The sequence below is a fragment of the Myodes glareolus genome, chromosome 16, assembly GCF_982192425.1.
Source record: "Myodes glareolus chromosome 16, mMyoGla1.1, whole genome shotgun sequence".
Lineage (NCBI taxonomy): Eukaryota > Metazoa > Chordata > Mammalia > Rodentia > Cricetidae > Myodes > Myodes glareolus.
Genome location: NC_142041.1, coordinates 1,571,363 through 1,589,548, shown reverse-complemented (window position 1 = coordinate 1,589,548; position 18,186 = coordinate 1,571,363). Strand labels below are relative to the sequence as shown.

Here is an 18,186-nt window from a genome sequence, read left to right as displayed (position 1 = left end):
CAGCCTTAGAAGCAGTGCTTGCTGTTAGCTGCTGAGTACAAGAGGCCCAAATAGTTTTTCTGTGGGGGGAATATTAATCTGCCTGTCTTGGCCAGATGAGAAGATCAATTCCCTGAGTGAAGCATCCAGGAAGCTGAAGAGGTGAAAGGCCACTTTTTGCTGTGTGTGTTGCTTTTCCAAACCCAAAGGCTTTGCCTGGAGGCAGAAGGTCTTCTGTCTTCTTGAAGGAGCTAAAGGGTGCTGTGGACGCTGGCATGTCTGTGTTAGGTCTTTTGTTAAAATGCCATACCCTCAGATCTGAAAACGCACTTGAGAACTAGATACCATTAGCTGTATTTAAACTGGGCATATAAGCTAAATTTAGGCATGTGTTTGATCCGATAAGTTACAGTTTATCAATGCTAGTAAATGTAAGAAGATTAAAAGTAAAAGTTTAATAAGTCAAAGAATGTTAGCGCACGTGGGTACCCTTACCAAAGATGGCAGACTAGCACATGAGGGTACCCTTACCAAAGGTGGCAGACTAGCACATGTGGGTACCATTACCAAAGATGGAGGAGAAATTAAAATGGCTACTACCCGTGTGTTTGTATTTTTCGAGAGCTGCTGTAATCTGGAGATTGAAGTTTTATTGATCTTAAACAAGCACACATGCACACAGAAATATAAATCAAGTTCATCGCGAAAACATGTTTACACATTCATACAGACATACTGTGGCAACATTATTCTAACAGACAGACAAATAAAGCACTTTTAGAAACCTGTGTCAGCTGACCAATTTAAAATCCCCATGTTGTTAATCCTGTCAGGGAAGCAGAACAAACAACTAGAGGGGGAGGGGCCCAGAGTGAGACCAATGGCGAATAGCTTAGAGAAGCAGGGAGAAGGGAGCGAGCAAGGCTGAGGAAGTGTGCATTTAGGAAAGCGGGCTTTTGGAGAATTGTCAATTTACATTAGATAGCCCCAATTTAAAAGTTTTTTGTTGTTGTTGTTGTTTTGTTTTGTTTTTTTGTAAAAGGCCGCCAAAGGGCGGTTCAGGAATTGGCTTGGAATTTCAAGAAACCCATTTTAAAATCTATGCCAATTGTGTGGCTCAAGTCTATCACAGCTTATCCGCCAGGACAATCCTTGAGCCGAAACTGGGGCTGTGAAAATTGAATGGCAGACGTCCCTGGCCATGCAATCTTCACCTCATCGAAAGCCCCAGGTTTTCGCCACATGGGTCAAGCTTTTGGCGCAGACCACGACTTCAGCGAACCTGCAAAGCGAATAAGTTACCCCCGGAACCCTCTGCCATAAGCAAAAAAGGGGAACTCACTGAGTGAAGATGATCTTGCCTGGCATTGAGGACATGCGGGAAGGACATTTTCCAGCATGCGGCTCTGAGCCCTGGGCCCGTGGGAAAAACAGACCTTTTCGGTGGGAAACCTCCATCTGTTAAGAAAAAATTATAAGAAGAGCCTTGCCACCAATGCAAAATAACTCCAGTTAAGCTGGATAAGACCAAATCAAAAATGCCCAAGTTTAATAAACGCCATGCTCTCAGGTGACTGGGAGCATGTTGGAGAAAAAACAGAGAGGGAGGGCACATGCAAAACCTGAAACCAAGTCTTCCTATTTCATGCACGAGCCTAAATAGCCTGTGGGAGTGGTCCTGACCCTCCCTGGTGATGGGTCAGGGCTTGGCAGGCTTTCTGGAGTCCAGCCCAAGGCAACTGACAGGAGAGGGGGCCCGAGATGGAGCTTTCTGCTCCATTGGTGCTCCATTGGCGCCCCAAGGATGGATGCCAGGGACTGGAGTGACACTTCCAATCATCCCAGACTCCTTGGATATAGGGGTGTCAGGGGGCTGGGGTCTCACTTTCAACCAAACAAGAACAAGCTTATATTTCTCTAACTTGAAAACGTTCAAAGAAGAGAAGAGGTATTTTTGGAATGTCAGGACAGAGACTTGTGTGCCAGTATTCTTGGTTTTATCTCCAAGGATCCGGGATTTACTGGTAGACAATGGGGAAATGACTTAAATAGTATTAAATGGTATTAAATGGTAGACTTAAATAAAAGCAGATAAGAAAAGTTATCTATTCTGCCACAGCCCATATTTTTATCTCTGTATCCCTTGCATTAATTCTTTGTCATTGTCATCAGTCAAGTTCTTTGTTTTTTCTTTAACTTTCTATAAACTGATTATAATGTCTATATTTGAAGACTACTCATCCAAACCTCTCACCTCTCCACACTCCTGTTGTATTACAGGACACTCCTTTCTGCCTGTCCTCTGATTACATAAATTGCTCTCTCTCTCTCTCTATCTATCTATCTCTCTATCTCTCTCTCTGTGTGTGTCTTTCTTTCCCTCACTCCTTCTCTCATCTTTTCTGAAAATTTTATCAGAGAAATTATGAATAAACCGTCATTAATATTCCCTTGCTAGTCAACATTATCTACATGTTAATTTTGATTAACAACAGAGAATGGAGTTTAACTGTACTGTACTTTCTTTTACAGTCCTTAAAACTGTCTTAATCTCTATATTCTTTTTTTTTTGGCCACAATGTCAGTTTTCTCCTCCATGTTCCTCTAGAAGTACTAGAATCGTGGTATGTGTCATCCTCTTTTCTTTCTGTTTTTATCTCCGTATCACTTTCTGTTGTGTGAATAGACCCTTGTGAGACTTGAACAAAAGCTACTCATTCCAGAAAGGAAGTCGACTACAGATCAAAGGAACAATATTCCCAAAGTGTAGTTTGGTGAACCAGTGATTTTGAGGAAGTTTCTTAGAAAAGAAGAAATAACTTTAAAACAGTAGCATTGACAAAAGACCATCCCAGCATAGGTCATGACCCTTGGAGGCTGTAAACAAGACTTCATTCCATAACTTTCAGGCACGTTGACAGATTGAAGGGTGTCTCTTTCGGGCAGTTTGGTTGGTCATAGTCTTTTCTAGGCAGCTTGGTTACTCTGTTTGTTGCAGGTATCTCAGCTGGTCTGAGCATCTTCTAGGTAGTTCTCCTAGTCTAAGTGTCTCTAAGCAATTCTCACTACTATATAAGCTTGGGGAGAGAAAGGACTAATGAATCTGACCAAGGATTTCCTGAAAACATTGAGTTGCTAAATTCCTGAGTCTTAATGAAATTGCTTGCGAGCTGGATGCTTCAACTTGCTTTAAGAAGATTCTGAATCTGAAAGAACTTTCCTATGAAATGTTTTATCTTAGAGGTGATTGCTCTGCAACAGCTCCCACACTGTTTCTTGTGTCTTGCAACTGATGCTATAGAGTAATTCACAGAGTGACTCTGTCCAATTGAAATGAAATCGTGTTCCTTGTCTGCCCAGAAATGTTCAGTGCCATCTTCTTTAGACTAGCAGGCATTCCACTATTGTTATCTACAATGCCATATTTGCTCTAAATTTTTCTCTTTAACCTCATTATTTCTGTGCTTTGATATTGTTCGTGTCATTCTTGTCCTATATTCTTTCCTTGTTTACCTTATTTCAATCTACTCTTCTCCACCTCAACATAAATGCTGCGAAGTAAATAGTTTGTTTGCTGGTTTGTTTCTTGTCTATTTTGTTCAGTATTCATTGTCAAAGCCTACGAAAGAACCTAACACACAGGAAATATAACTAAACCATTGTGCAATAATTAATCACTTTGTGAATGAGGCTGCCTTCACATTGCCACATTGTAAAGCTTAGGAATGCTGATATGGCTGTATGCATGTGGTTTACTTTAGTGATTCAAAGTAAGCACTCAGCAAGTGGCCTGAGAGACATCTGCATGCTTATTTTACTGTATGACACTGAAATTCTTATAAACTATCACTAGTCCTTTTCATATTTACTAAAATGGAAATAACAATAAGTGATCAAATCACGTAAAGTTTACTAAATGAAATAAGAAAGTGTGGGTAAACTCTTTGAAAAATCTACGGAAGACTAAGCATCTAGTAAAGATATATAGTATTTTTCCATTGTAGTTACTATGTAGTTAATTTTTTCTCTCATAACTTAATTTTTATTATTAGTTAATTTTATAAGAAAAGAAGATAAGTTCCTTAAGTTTGAAAACATTCATTATCGTTTTTGTTTTAAAAACGCCTTGAAATTTTGACACCAGTCTCTATTCAATACTTTTAGAAATAAACTGATGTTTTATTAAAAACCATTCAGTGGCTCCTTCTTCCTCAGTGTGGCAATACTAAATGAGAATTGGCCACTTGACCTCTTTCATTCTGAGACACACTACTCTGGAATGCAAATATTCTTCTTATTTTCCTACTTGTGTCAAAAATATATAATTCTCAGAGGGGGCTCAATAAATTGTTTTAAATTGTGTAAAAGAGTTTTTAAGGTTTTTTTCTGAAAGTTATGTTTATTGAAATTTTCTTCATTCAAAACAAGTCCTCCAAGGAAAGTGTTGCTCTTCCTCTCCAATATCTTTAATCAGTTCCATGGTAAATGCAATCCTTGGAAAGCCAAGTTACATATATGAATCCTAGCACTTTAGAGACTGAGACAGGAAGCCCATGAGTTGAGAGTGGGCCGTGGGATACATAGTGAGATCTGTCTTTAAACATAAAATAAAAAAATTAAAGAAGGATGAAAATGAAGAGGACAAAGGAGGAAAATGAAAGAAAGTAGGAGAAAGTCGAATGACCAGAATATTACTTCTCTTGAATTTACATTTTATGGAATAAATTATACAAGTTCACCTAAGTGAAAATTCTCAGTGAGAGATCAAAGTTGCAAAGTAAATGCATTTTGTTCAGATAATCTATGCATTGATTAGAATTAGTATTTATTAAACTAATGCTACAACTGTAATCAGTGTGCTGGCTAATAAATTGATGTTTTAAGTTACAGTGTTACTTTATTCTTGGGTAGCAAGATATTAGAACTCATAAAGGAGTCACAATAACATGGGTCTAATTTATAACAATATATCTGCCGGGTCTTCTGTTCCAGACAAGCAAATCCTCTGTTCCTTGTTGGTTTCTTATGTAAAGTGGGGTTTGTACATTTGCTCTACTTGGTATTATTGCAAAAATTGTGTTAAATGTAGTGGTTAGAACATGAAAAGTTATGTATTTTACCTTATAATTGGAAAGATCCTTTAACACCAGAGATACTGGGGTTTGATATTGCTGGTCCTTTTTTTAAAAATTCTACTCTCTAAGCATCTGTAATTTCACCATGACTATCATCCATCTCAATATTTTAAAGCAAATACTTGCCAGTAGAAAAGCCAGTGTTAAAAATCAAACTGACCATTGGAGTAAAGGTCCTTTTATTTTTCTGGGTTAATGTACTGAAAACACTAAGTTGCCGTTTTCCATTCCTTGGCTATCACTTGCAATAGTCTTAACCTCTCTTCTCCTCATTTGGCAGGAAATGATTTGTTCCTGGTAGCAGTTCATGAGCTGGGTCATGCTCTCGGGCTGGAGCATTCCAATGACCCCACTGCTATCATGGCGCCATTTTACCAGTACATGGAAACGGACAACTTCAAGCTTCCTAATGATGATTTGCAGGGCATCCAGAAAATATATGGTAGGTTCAACTGTTCCTGCATTCCTCATTGTATGTGGCAACAGGAAGTCATGTGCATTTTGTTTTCCTTGGAGGTAGAGTCTTTAAGCATATAACACAGAGAAAGATAGAAGAAAAGTGTTCTGTTGTAGTGGCAAAATTCCACAAGTCAAGTTGTATTGGCAAGTCCCCCAAATCTTAATATATAGATTGCTAGAAAGACTTAATCACTGATGGAGCTTTCTTGTTGTGTTTAGTGGAAACTCATATAAGTCTCTAATAATATAAACATGTAAAATTTAGGTAGCATTACATTAAAATAAATATATAAACTCATAAAAGTAGTTAAAAGTATAAAATGTCACATAATACACATAATATAAGGAAACTTTCGTATCTACTGACAACTGGAATTAGTGTTTAAAATTCCTGTTAATTCTAAGACAAGTTAACTTTGAAGATCAAGAAAATAAGTTATTCAACATAAAAATGTATTTAACTCAAAGGTATAATTATTTAGTCAGGATGAAAGTCAGCAACAAGGGAAGGAAAGCAAATAAGTTGCTAAGTTTTTATCAACAGATTGCATGGATTACATTTCTAATATTCTAAACTGCACTTCTGGTTTGGTAGCATTTTTACTTATAGGGTTTATTCAGAAAATGCAAATTAAGAAAAAGGGGAGGTTATCATGCATATTTACTGTGACCATATCTTCCTGAGTACAACCCATGACCTTTGTAAAGACATTCATTTCACATATTATTAAGATTTTGACATTCATAATTTACCGATAGCAGGTATTCTTTGCAAGACTAAGGAAAGAAAACTTTCATTTTCACGACGGTAAGTGTGTGCTATCAGTCTGTCAACAGTCTCTATCCAGAAGGGATGATTTACATTTTAAACAGTGTAATTCATGAGCATTAATTTGTTTTGCATACATTAGTTTTCAATTTTAATAATGTAGTCATAAACATTCTTTTAGGATTAAAGTAAATTTGAGATTGGATTGGATATACTGATATGTGTCAGAGACACAAATCCAAAGAGTTTTGATATTGACAGAGTTATCCATTGCCTGTGTCTGTCATCAGAAATTCCTCCCACGTGGTTAAATCAAAGACGTCTCTTTCCCATTACTTCAAGAATTAGTAGTCTAGACTGAATGGCTGTGAAAGATTATCCATCCCATATCTAAATATTAAGTGTGAACAACTCTATTTATTAAAGAGAAAACACATCAGTCCCTTGAGGAATGATGGCTAACATCTGTTGCAAATTACATGAGTAAACTTTGGCTTGATTTGGAAGCCTTTATTCAGAAATACCTTACATTAATATTTCACCTGTTGTATGTTAATCAATGGACACTTTAGATTCAGTATTTAAATGAAACACTAAACTATTTTTCAAGACATTTCATTAAAATAAAATAGTGAAATCAGTAAAAATTTATAATAGGTAGCTGGCGACATACGGTAGAATAACCTTTGATTTGCTAGTGTTTATCTTTGGAAATATTTTCGTAGAATCAGCATCTGTCAAAGTCCAGTTTCCCCTTGAATGAAGCTCCTAGTTATTAGTTCAGTATTTATTCTCATACTTGTATTTTTTTTTTCTTCATGAAAAACCTACTTCCGTACTGGTTTTGAGAGCAACATTCCAACAGTGACTGGGTTAAAATAAAACTAACTAAAAATTAACAAAGAAATCATAGTACTAGGAGCTGGACTCCAGCCTCATGACTGAGACACTCTTGCTGGCGCTTGGGAGGATTTGAGAGTTTGGGTTTTCAAAGATATACGATCTCAACGACCTCTTAGTTTGTGCCCTCTGCTGATCAGCACTTGTTCTCTGTAGTGTACCTTTCAGCGCTATTCCAGTTTTAAGTGAGCCAAGCCCTGTCCTCATGTTTTCAAAAGGTCCTCCTGACAAGATCCCTCCACCTACAAGACCTCTGCCGACAGTGCCCCCTCACCGATCTGTTCCTCCGGTTGACCCAAGGAAAAATGACAGGCCAAAACCTCCCCGGCCTCCCACTGGCAGGCCTTCCTATCCAGGAGCCAAACCCAACATCTGTGATGGGAACTTCAACACTCTAGCTATTCTTCGACGGGAGATGTTTGTTTTTAAGGTAGGAGACTATGTTTATTTTTTTTAAGCAGAGATAAAATGTCTAGTGTCGTTTCAGAAAACAAGGTCTCATTCATTCTGAGCCTACCTTCCAGGCCCTCTCACAGTTAAGAGGTTCAAAAAAAAAAAATGTATCCTAAAAAGTACGTGCACAAATGGGCGTCGATGTCTCACAGAAGATTGCTGTGGCATTCTATTTTGGGAAAGCACTTATGTCAGCAGGAGCTGAAATGCCTGGAAATGTGAGGTTGAAAAAGTACTGCATGTTATGAAGAGATAAAATAGCAGAATTTAAATCATGAATGGGATCTAATAGCGGTGATTTGCTTGCCCGCTCAGCTACTTCCCAGCGTGCTGTTGCTGGGATGTCTTACTATACAAATCTTAAAATGTCTCTGGAATTTCAGCTGACAATTACTACTTTGCTTGGTTGCTTTGTTTTCTTGTTGTTGTTGTTGTTGTTGTTGTTGTGAGAGGGTGGGGTTGTCATTGTTTTCATTTGTTTTTATTCCTTTTGTCATTTTGTTTGGGGTCTACTGTCATCCACCTTAGTTAAATCACTATAGCCCCATGGTTTCCACTTGATGGCACTTGTTGTTTTTCCTTAGCAGACTACTTAATTTATATCTTTGGTTATAAGCTATAAAATTACTTATTGAGAATTAAAAAATGTACTCGATCAAGTACTTCTATTCTCAATAACACCAATGAACCGTTCATGAAGAGAAAATAAGTAGTAAATTTATACTACTTAAAAAAAGTGAATTTATATATGCATGAAAATCTCAGAATTATGTGATTTATTTTGCACAACTGTAAGTAATAATATATATTAAATAAAAATAAATTCAGAAGGAAAAGAATAAGACAATCCTGGAATACAAAGTTATAAAGTTATTATAATACTGCAATACCAATATTTATGAATGACTATAATTTTAAGTATGTTAATGAGTTTAGATTCAGTTGGTAATGAAAAAGTTTAATCATGTGTTCATGCACACATTTGTGTGTATGTCTGCCATGGCTATTGGTCGATGATTCCCAAAGTTGCTCTCCATAATTCTGTAGCTTGAGGGCCGTCTTGTTGGGGTATCTGTTCCTGCCCGGTACCCCACAACCGGCAAGCCACAAAGAAAATCACACACAGGACTCCATAAGATTATAAACTGATTGACCCATTAGCTTAGCCTTCTTATTAACTAATTCTTACATCTCACGGTAACCCATAATTCTTGTCTGTGTTAGCCATATGGCTTGGTACCTTTTTCAGATGTCAGCTTACATGTTGCTGCTTCGGTGGTCTGCGCAGGAGTGGTGGAGGGACTTCCTGCTTCCCATTCACAGTTCCTCTGAGTCTAAACTGTAGCAACCAATTAAAAAGAAAATGTAACAATTTATTCATTCTTTATGACTAATATTTTGCTGTTACTGCCTTTGCTAAAATTTCAGTGTTATATTGGAATTTTAAAATAGCTATGTTTGACCAACATTATCTAATAAAATAGAATAATGTGTTCTTATTTTTGGTGGACATGAATTAATACTTAGTGAAATAGTATCCTGCTTATACAGACTCTCTTAATTGGTAAAGAAAGATATATTTTAAAAATATAGCTTTTATATAATTTTAGAAGACAAAACATTTTATTTCCTATATTTGAAAATAGAATCAGGGTTTGTTATTATATGCATAAGGCAGGCATGCTTTCTCTAAAAATATCATTTTCTCTAACATGAATAATTGTACATTCTATAAATGTCTTGTGCTACTTAACTAGATGCCTCTATTCAAGTTCAAGTATGTTAATAATCTTGATGCAATTGGTAAAGAAAAGATTTACTTTATTATGTATGTATGCATGCATCTGTATGTGTGTGTGTGTCTACCATTGCTCTTGGGTGATGAATCCCAAAGTTACTCTTCATAATTCACAATTGCTCTGCAGCTGAGTCACAGCAACCAATTGGGAAGAAAATGAAAACAAAATACAGCAATTTGTTTATTTTATATGACTAGGATTTTGATTTTACTGCCTTAGGAAACTTTATTGCAAAGTTTCCACATTGCAATATGATACCTTGATAAAATTAAATTTTCGTAGTGTCACTATTATCTAAGAATATACTGTGAAATCCACCCTGGCTGCATTCTTTATTATTTCTGTCTGTATAAACAGACTAGTATTTGCAGAAGAGTGTGATACCTACTTATCTGCAATCAAATCAACCTCTTCTTTGTCCTGCACACTGTGCTACGCAGAGAGTGCAGTGGACTAGCAAAAAAAAAAAAAAAAAAAAAAAGTCCTATGGATACTTGTGTCTGGAATCAGGAGTATAAGGAAAAACTCATAGTTTAGACTCTATAATGCAAGGCAGTAGTAACTACTTTTGATATCATAAAAGTTATAGCTCAACTTTCTTTCCTAATTTAATATATATCAAACTTATCAAACTACTTAACGAAACAGTTCCTAATATAAATCTGGAATTTTCTTAAATATAACATTATATGAAAGGCATTATATTCTTCTTAATAACAACTTTCCTAATACTACACACATTATAGCTTCCATATTTTTTGCTTTGTCATAGGACAAGCATGTATGCTTAAGATAGTCTATTAGATACCAAAAATATGTGCATACAAACAAACTTTCTCATCTGTTCACAGATTGTATAACTGAAAAAGAAGGTAAATGTTAATGTAAATACCATTAAAACAAACACTGCATTTACAACATCGATACTAAGAGATAGTACTAGAGTTTAATACAAATGGAAATTTTACTCACTTAGCATTTTGAGTTAGTTTTAATAGCAGAATTTTCCAAGATATTGAATAAGCAGATAGCAGACAGCTCTATCCACTGAAAAAATTGGGCATTTTATATTATTATCTAATATAATGTCCCGTCCTTAGTATTATAATTCAGGTGTGAACAGATTTAGTTGAAGACACGATGGAAGATTACCCATTCTTAGTTAATGGCCATTACAGATTATAGATTGGGTAATCCATATGTGCCTGGGTGGATACTGGTACATATCCACCATATCTAAACCCTACAGAAACAACTGAATAGCATTCTTTCTAACTAGAGACAGAAATCCAGAAAACTTGAGCCATTTATTCTCATTCAGTAACTGTAAAGAGCTGTTGAACTAGGTGTATTTGATTTCAAACCATTGTGCATCCAACTCAGCTTTTCAATTCTGTTATCTGGATGACCAGCAAATGTTCCGATACAAAATTGAACTTTATATTTCAATTTTACATTTATATTTTGAAGTGATAAATGTTGACGGGAATTTTTTGTGATGCCAGTTTGTGTTGTTTTCGGTGCTGACAATTTAACAGTACATAAAAGAGGTTAGATTCTTATTTCATAGAGCTTGCATTCAAGTTTCTGAGGGGAAGAGTCAGGTGAGAGGGTACTATGGTGTGCAGGTGAAATGTCCCCTGAACAGGCTCTTGAGTTTCAATGTGTTGCCAGGTGACATATTGCTTTGGGAGGTTGTGTACACCTTATGGCTGTGGTCTAGCTAGCCAAATATGAGTAGAGGTGAACCTGGAAGGTAGTATTCGCTTCTGGTTCCAACTATGTAATTTCCTCCTGGTCAGTCATAAAGTGAATGAGCTATCGTCTACTACTGTGAATCTCTCACAGCCATGAAGAAAGCCGCAGTGGCATTTCATCTCACCATGATGGATTGCGTTCCCTGAAGCCGCAAGCCAAAATTTGCCTTCCTCCCTCCAGTTGCTTCCGTCAGCTGTCTCCCATAGTGATAAGAAGAGCAACAAATAGAGAGGGCTGTAACTCTTTGAAGGGGTGTTGTGGGTACCCATGGCAGCCAAATTCTGCTTTGTGAGTGATAGCTGGTCTGTTAATTTCTCCCTCTACGCTTTGCCTATTTAATCTAGATGACCTTCATCTTTACATCAGTGTCTTTGTCCTCTTTATACCTAGCATCTGTGCTTGAAAGTCTCTTCCAGTCTCTTTAAAACTCCTGTTTAAACCATTTCCTGAGAAATGGTTCAGCAGTTAAAAGCACTGACTGTTCTTCCTGAGGATCCGGTTCAATTCCCAGCACCCACCTGTCACCTCACAACTGTCTGCAACTCTAGTTCCAAGGGATCTGACACCCTCACACCAATGTACACTGAATAAAATAAATTTTCAAATAAGTAAATAAATATTCTCTCTGTAAGCACATGCTTTTTCATATTCTACCCTGTTTATTGTCCTGTAAAATATATTTAGAAATATATTATTGTTCGATCCTACTCTTAAGTAGCATGATATTTTACTTTTATTTAATAAAGCATCTAAACAAATCAAAGACCACAATATCTATTAACGTCTCCTATCTACTCCCTTAGTTTCAGTGTCTGGAGATTTGTCCCGTGAAGCCCCAGCTTCTATTCTTTTTCTAACCCAATGTCTCTGCAGAAAACTCAGATCCTGACTGCTCTGCTAAGATTGTTCGAATTGCTTGTATGCCTATTCTGTGCATCTTTATAGTGCATTGTCTCTAATGATTTGTCTTTGTTGCATACTTTTAAGTAGATGATAGCCTTGCTCAGAGTCACAGTTAGTTAATTCATACCGCAATGGTCACCACTAACAAGCAGGAATCTCAGTGTAGCAACTTAATCAAGCTGAAGGCAATTCATACCATAGGTATGAAAAACAATAAAATAATATGATTCGTGCTTATTCCAGGGATCACACTCAGGTGGTTCTCTAGATTACATGCAGGTGTTTCTGCTGTCCTATTTTTCATGTTGTTTTAAAGATCTTAATGGGCATTAATATTCTTAAATTTTATATGTATATTTTTAATTAAAAAATGGAAGATCTAGATTTGTACAAAAGGTAGTAACTTTAGGTAAATATGTTTCTTGATAGAAAGAGTTCTTCCATTGCAATAGGTGTGGTTTTTTCTGTTTGCTACTCTCATAGGATTCAATGTCATCTTCTCATTGACAGTGAATAATGCTAGAACCATGGTTCAACTAGGTAGTGCATATATGTGTATACATGTGTGTGCATGTGGATTCCATACTAATGTGTGTATGTGTGTGCACATGTATTCTATATTGATACTTGCTTCAGAAAGTTAAACCTGCAGCTTTATAATCTTTGAGAACTATGAAGTTACATAAGGTAAGCAGTGAAGATCAGACAAAAACACTGAAAAATGAAGAAAAAAAATAATACCATGTAAAGCATTGTCATTCCCTGGGCCTGATCACTGATGATGCTAGGTACCATTACTGAGGTAAAAATAGCGAGACCTAGTTGTTCAGTGAAAATGACTTATGCCCTAGGCTTTAACAGGAAAATATTGAATGATTTGTCTTTATTTTAGTGGGAAAGAAACTATCAGGAAGAATTGGATGATGTTATATGAAGCAAATTTCAATTATTAAATATTAAATTATGTTTAAAAAATGAAAGAGTAGAGGTAATGTTTGAAGCTGGAAGATGAAAAACATGCCACATCATTAATGTAAAAAGACTTGGTTTTGTCAACATGGTTGGGACACTGTGACCTCAGATTAAGCTTCCTTCCTATTTTGCTCTCAGGTAATCTGTCACCATGATTAAAAGAAAAAGAAATGCTCAACAAAATTACTTATATTTCTGGAAAGCAAGAGTTACATTTTACTGTTTTGTGTCCACTTTAAATGTAAATTAACTGTGTTGTAATCATCATTGCAACTGTTCAGTTATTTTAAAAAATTCAATCAGATCTTTTAAAAAATTTTAGAGTATATTTTTTTAATCTTAATGAGGTGGTCATGTAGATACTTATTTAGAATCCAGTATGAATAAAGCTATAATCATCGCTAAATTATGTAGCTTCCTAAAAATTTCTATGAAAATCAATGGAAATTCATTTAAATACACAAAATTTAGAAAGACAGCTAGAAACATAGTAGCTTTATATGAATACCATACTACCACTTAGACTGAATAAATAGGAAACTATCCTTAGCATAATTAAAACAGTCATAAAATTCAATTTAAGTAGAAATGCCTGAAATAATTGTGGCATTCACTAAATATTTATTTACTGAATGGCAGTTTTGCTTATTACTGTGTTCCCTGAATTTGAATTCCATGAGGAGGGTTCTCAATATTCTTATTCATTATTCTATTCCCGATACTTAGAATAGTTTTTGCAATTAGCACATCATATTTTTTCTTTAAATGAGATTATTATGTGGGATATTAAAAAAAACTTTTATTATGTAAATTAAAATGAATTAAATAAGAGAAAGATTACAATGTGCTGGCATGGAAAGACAATATTGGAAAATAATTACTCTCCCACATTATTTTGCAAGTAATAATTGTAATTCTAATGGGATAGGAGAAGGGGAGTCCTTACTCTTCAAATTTTTAATTGATATGTAGACAAGGTAATTTAAATTGTATAAGTCTTCTGCCAAACTTTCATTCCAAGCGCTATCAATCATCAATTCCCTACACATCATGATTGATGGTTTTTAGCTCTCAATGTGTCAGGATGAACGCTTTGCCCACAGATATTTCATGTTTTAAACAGAACAAGAAAATGTCAGATGAATATGTAGCAACTGTACGGGGGGCGGGGAGACAGAAATGCTCAGCTTTCTTTCCATGGCTACAGCTGTTATGTTGCTACTTATATAGAGATGCCTCATAAGCAAGATTTGAAAATTCTGCAAATTGTTCTCTCAAATAAGATTCAGATGTCAGTAGATTGAAAGAGAAGGACTAGATACTTAGTGGGTAACTGGCAGTTTCTACCGCTCTTTCTAAATGTCCATGATTTTGTAAAATTCCTGAACTCTAGGTTTTTATGGTCAGGTAATTTAGGTAAATTATAAAACTCAAAATGAATAAAAGAAAATAATATTTTAGCCCAATTGATTCTCACAGGTTTTTCTAAGTTTCTTTTATTTATAAAAACGTCATACACCTCCCATAATGAAATACTAATATATGTTACACCCATTTAGTACCCATGAGTCACTAGATACTTTCTTCAGTGTTTTACATGTGTTCTCATACATATACAACACCTTATATAAGAACAAAAGGCCTCAGAAGGTTGTTTCAATACATACTCTTAGAACTCTAAAGAGCTCACCATTGAAGGTACTATTTACATTCTTATTACTTTTCTTTTATACTCAACAAATACTACAGGGTTTACTACTTTTTATTGAATTCATTGTGTGATGTGTATGTGGGTATATTTATATGTGTGTGTATGTGTAGTCACCAGTAGGTCATGATGTGCATGTAGAGGACACATAATAACTTGTGGGCTCAGTTCTCTCCTTCCACTACATGGGTCCAGAAGATCTGGCTTTGGTCATAAAACTTGATGGCAAGCACCCATACTAGGAAACCAACTTGTCAGCCCTGGGTACATTTCTTTTATTGTGTGGTTTGAAATCAAGGATGTTTAAGACAAATCAATATTTTTAATGGTAGTAAAAGAAAATATCTAGAAATAAATTTATTGATGAGTATACACACCTTTCTAAGAATACAAGTGAAAGTTTATTATGTAAAAATAACCCCAAACAAATTTTTAACAAATAAAACCAGCCATCCGTGTTTTTTCGTTATTTCACTCATGAGTACTTCATGGCTAAACCCATATAATTTGCTACTGCATTGTCTGAAGTGATGACATACTGGACACTATCCAAATGACCATCACTGGGAATTCTAATTAGATTAATGCAGTGTAATTTTAAATATTGAGGATAGATAGATAGATAGATATGTATGTATATATGAGTTATAGATCATACATATAAATATAGAGATCATATATATATGTGTGTGTGTGTTATAGATCAATATTTTAACTCTGCTGTTTCAGAACAAAACATTGAGATGCACTATAGTTACCTGGATATATAGGAAGGCAATAACTGAAATGGATAGAGCATAGACTAAACACAATATTTAGGGAGGAAAATTAGATTGTCAGGAATATGAAAGTTCAAACCTGCACCTTAGGTGTTTATACATCTGTGTTGTAAATACACATATATGCATGTGCATTAGTTCTTTTATATGTGCAAGACCATACCAAAAGCAAAAGCAATAAAGTACAATGCCTAAATATTATAACCAAATGAGAACAGTTATCTCCTGATTACAAAATTGGAGCTGTGGAGGCTCAGAACAAGCTTAGTGGTATCATGCTTGCTGAACACAAAAGAATTTGTGTTCAATTCCTAAACATGAAAGAAAAAAACAATAGCAATTTTTTTCAGGGTTTTATTCCTTTTAGTTTGTATTTTTCTCTGTCCTACATACTTTTTCAAGAAAAAAATGTATTATTTTATCCTATTTTGAAAATAGAATTATTTTAAGGATTTATTTGTGGTTTTATATATCTCAAGACTAATACCCAGTTTTGGAGTTAGCTGAACCTTATTGTACAATTTGAAAATTAGATACTGCACCTAAGAAAAATAAATTGTAAAGTGTTTTCTTAAATAAGGAACCTCAATTTCTAACTAAGAAATGACAGTAGCAGTCATGTAGTATGATATGTGATAGTATGTGTTTTAACAGACAGAAGAATTTGTATATTTTCAAATTAATAACCAACAATGTGATAATTCACCTGGAAAATAATAAAAGTGGATACATTTCCTTATATTTTGGATAATAATATTCATTAATGCTTTCTTGGTAGAATAAACTTACAAGAAAACCTGCATTATATAGTAGCACAGTAACAGCACAGGAAATTTTAATACATCAACAGGTGGGAATATATGTGAGTCTTAGCGGTAAGGGTAATTATAAAAAAAGTATCAAATAATGAGATTCACTTACAATATGATGAAATGGTAAAACAGAAACTGTTACATATCTCATTATTTAAAATGCATGCCTTTTCAAGGCACATGAAAGATTTCAGAAAGAGAAAGGCAAATCTTAGCATCATGGGATTGTGAAACCATTTTACATATATACTGTTTCAGAATATTTTGCATATATAATGACCCAAAATTTAGTGATATAAAACAGCTTAATAACCTTGAGAGTTGTAATAGGTTAAATAATGATAAAGTGATGTGATTTTCCAAATAGTATCAAAAGGCAGAAGCTATTAATCTATTTATTGTCATTTTTCCCTTAGACTATGACTAAGTTACCTTGGACAAAATCATGGTGATGTATTTCAATAATACAATTTAGGAAAAATTCCAAGTAAATTTGATTTTATACCCACTCAAGTTCAGTCAAAATTGACAATAGCTTTCTGTGTCTCAATCTAACCAAATATTTTGGTATAATCAGTCTTTCTGTTGTTTTCAAAACCAAGGTAAGAATTTATTCTGTTTACAGCATGGTGTTGTAATATCATGCAGGATGAAAAGATAATTTGAAAATATATCCAAAGAGTACCATTAAACTCTGCAATGTAAGAAGGGCTTACATGCAGTTTGTTAGCTCATCAAAAAGTAGCACACGGTACACCACCTACATATCTAATATATCAAATGCTCAAGTAGTTGCTACAATTGCTGTTATTGTAGCTATTTATGGTGGCACTGTGATTCTAATCAATACCAGTTTTAATCTAGGGTAAAACACAATATTAAACTTAAACTGTCTGAAATGATTCTCTGACAACTTCACATGACCTCCCGAAGCTCATGATTACTATGCACTATTATGAATTTGATTTTTCACTCTTTTTTTTTTTCAAGAAAGTGTTGGCTGTCCATGAAATAATCATTAGAGACTTGGAGCTGCTCTTTTTATCCTTGTTAATACCTGTTCTGTCCCTGGGGTAGATAACAGCCCAGTTGACAGTATGTCAATAGCTAAGGTACAATGTACAACAGAAGGACATACATCAAGAAATGTGTCTGTGGAGGCTATTTTATCTGCACCTGTCAGAACAGTTAGCATCAGTCAAGCTGAGGTTAAGAAGTGATGGTACATTGAGAAGACAGTATGGTATTCTGTAGAGTCCAATTCACTGGAACTGAAAAGTGAAGCCAAGAGTGCTTCATAAATGATCTTGCATACCATGTTGAAAACTTAAGGCTTTATTCTACATGTCAGAAGTTACTAGACGTTAGTAGAAAGAGTGATGAAAATGGTGGACTGAGTGGGACAAAGGGACCCACATGCAGGTCTGGGAGGAAGCATGGCCCTTCCCAGGACCAAGACAGACTGAGTTGGACAAAAGGACCCATATGCAGGTATGGGTTCGTCTATCTCTAGCTCAGAGAGAAAACATGGACCTACTTGGTGCTTTGTGATGCTTGGCAGGCATGCACTATTATGGTGAGCAAATGTATGGTGTGATATGGGAGCGACAAAATGTCCTGTAGACAGAGGCATATCTGAAGAGGTGAAAGCAGTAAGGAGCAGGCAGGGAGAGTGGCTTTATTGCCACCCGGGACCATGGAGATGTCTGAATCTGAGCTACTGTGGGGGCCCATGTCTAGGTTCATGGTCTTGTTGATGT

At 35.4% G+C, this 18,186-nt stretch overlaps 1 protein-coding gene across 1 annotated transcript in view; it reads left to right on the top strand.

Moving 5' to 3' along the window:
• Mmp16 (matrix metallopeptidase 16) overlaps nucleotides 1-18,186 on the top strand; it is a 238,396-nt gene that overhangs the window by 158,514 nt on the left and 61,696 nt on the right. Inside the window, exons 5-6 of the mRNA XM_048420470.3 lie at nucleotides 5,395-5,556; nucleotides 7,461-7,672. Of these exons, the coding sequence (XP_048276427.1) occupies nucleotides 5,395-5,556; nucleotides 7,461-7,672 (374 nt within the window). The remainder of the gene's footprint in view (nucleotides 1-5,394; nucleotides 5,557-7,460; nucleotides 7,673-18,186) is intronic.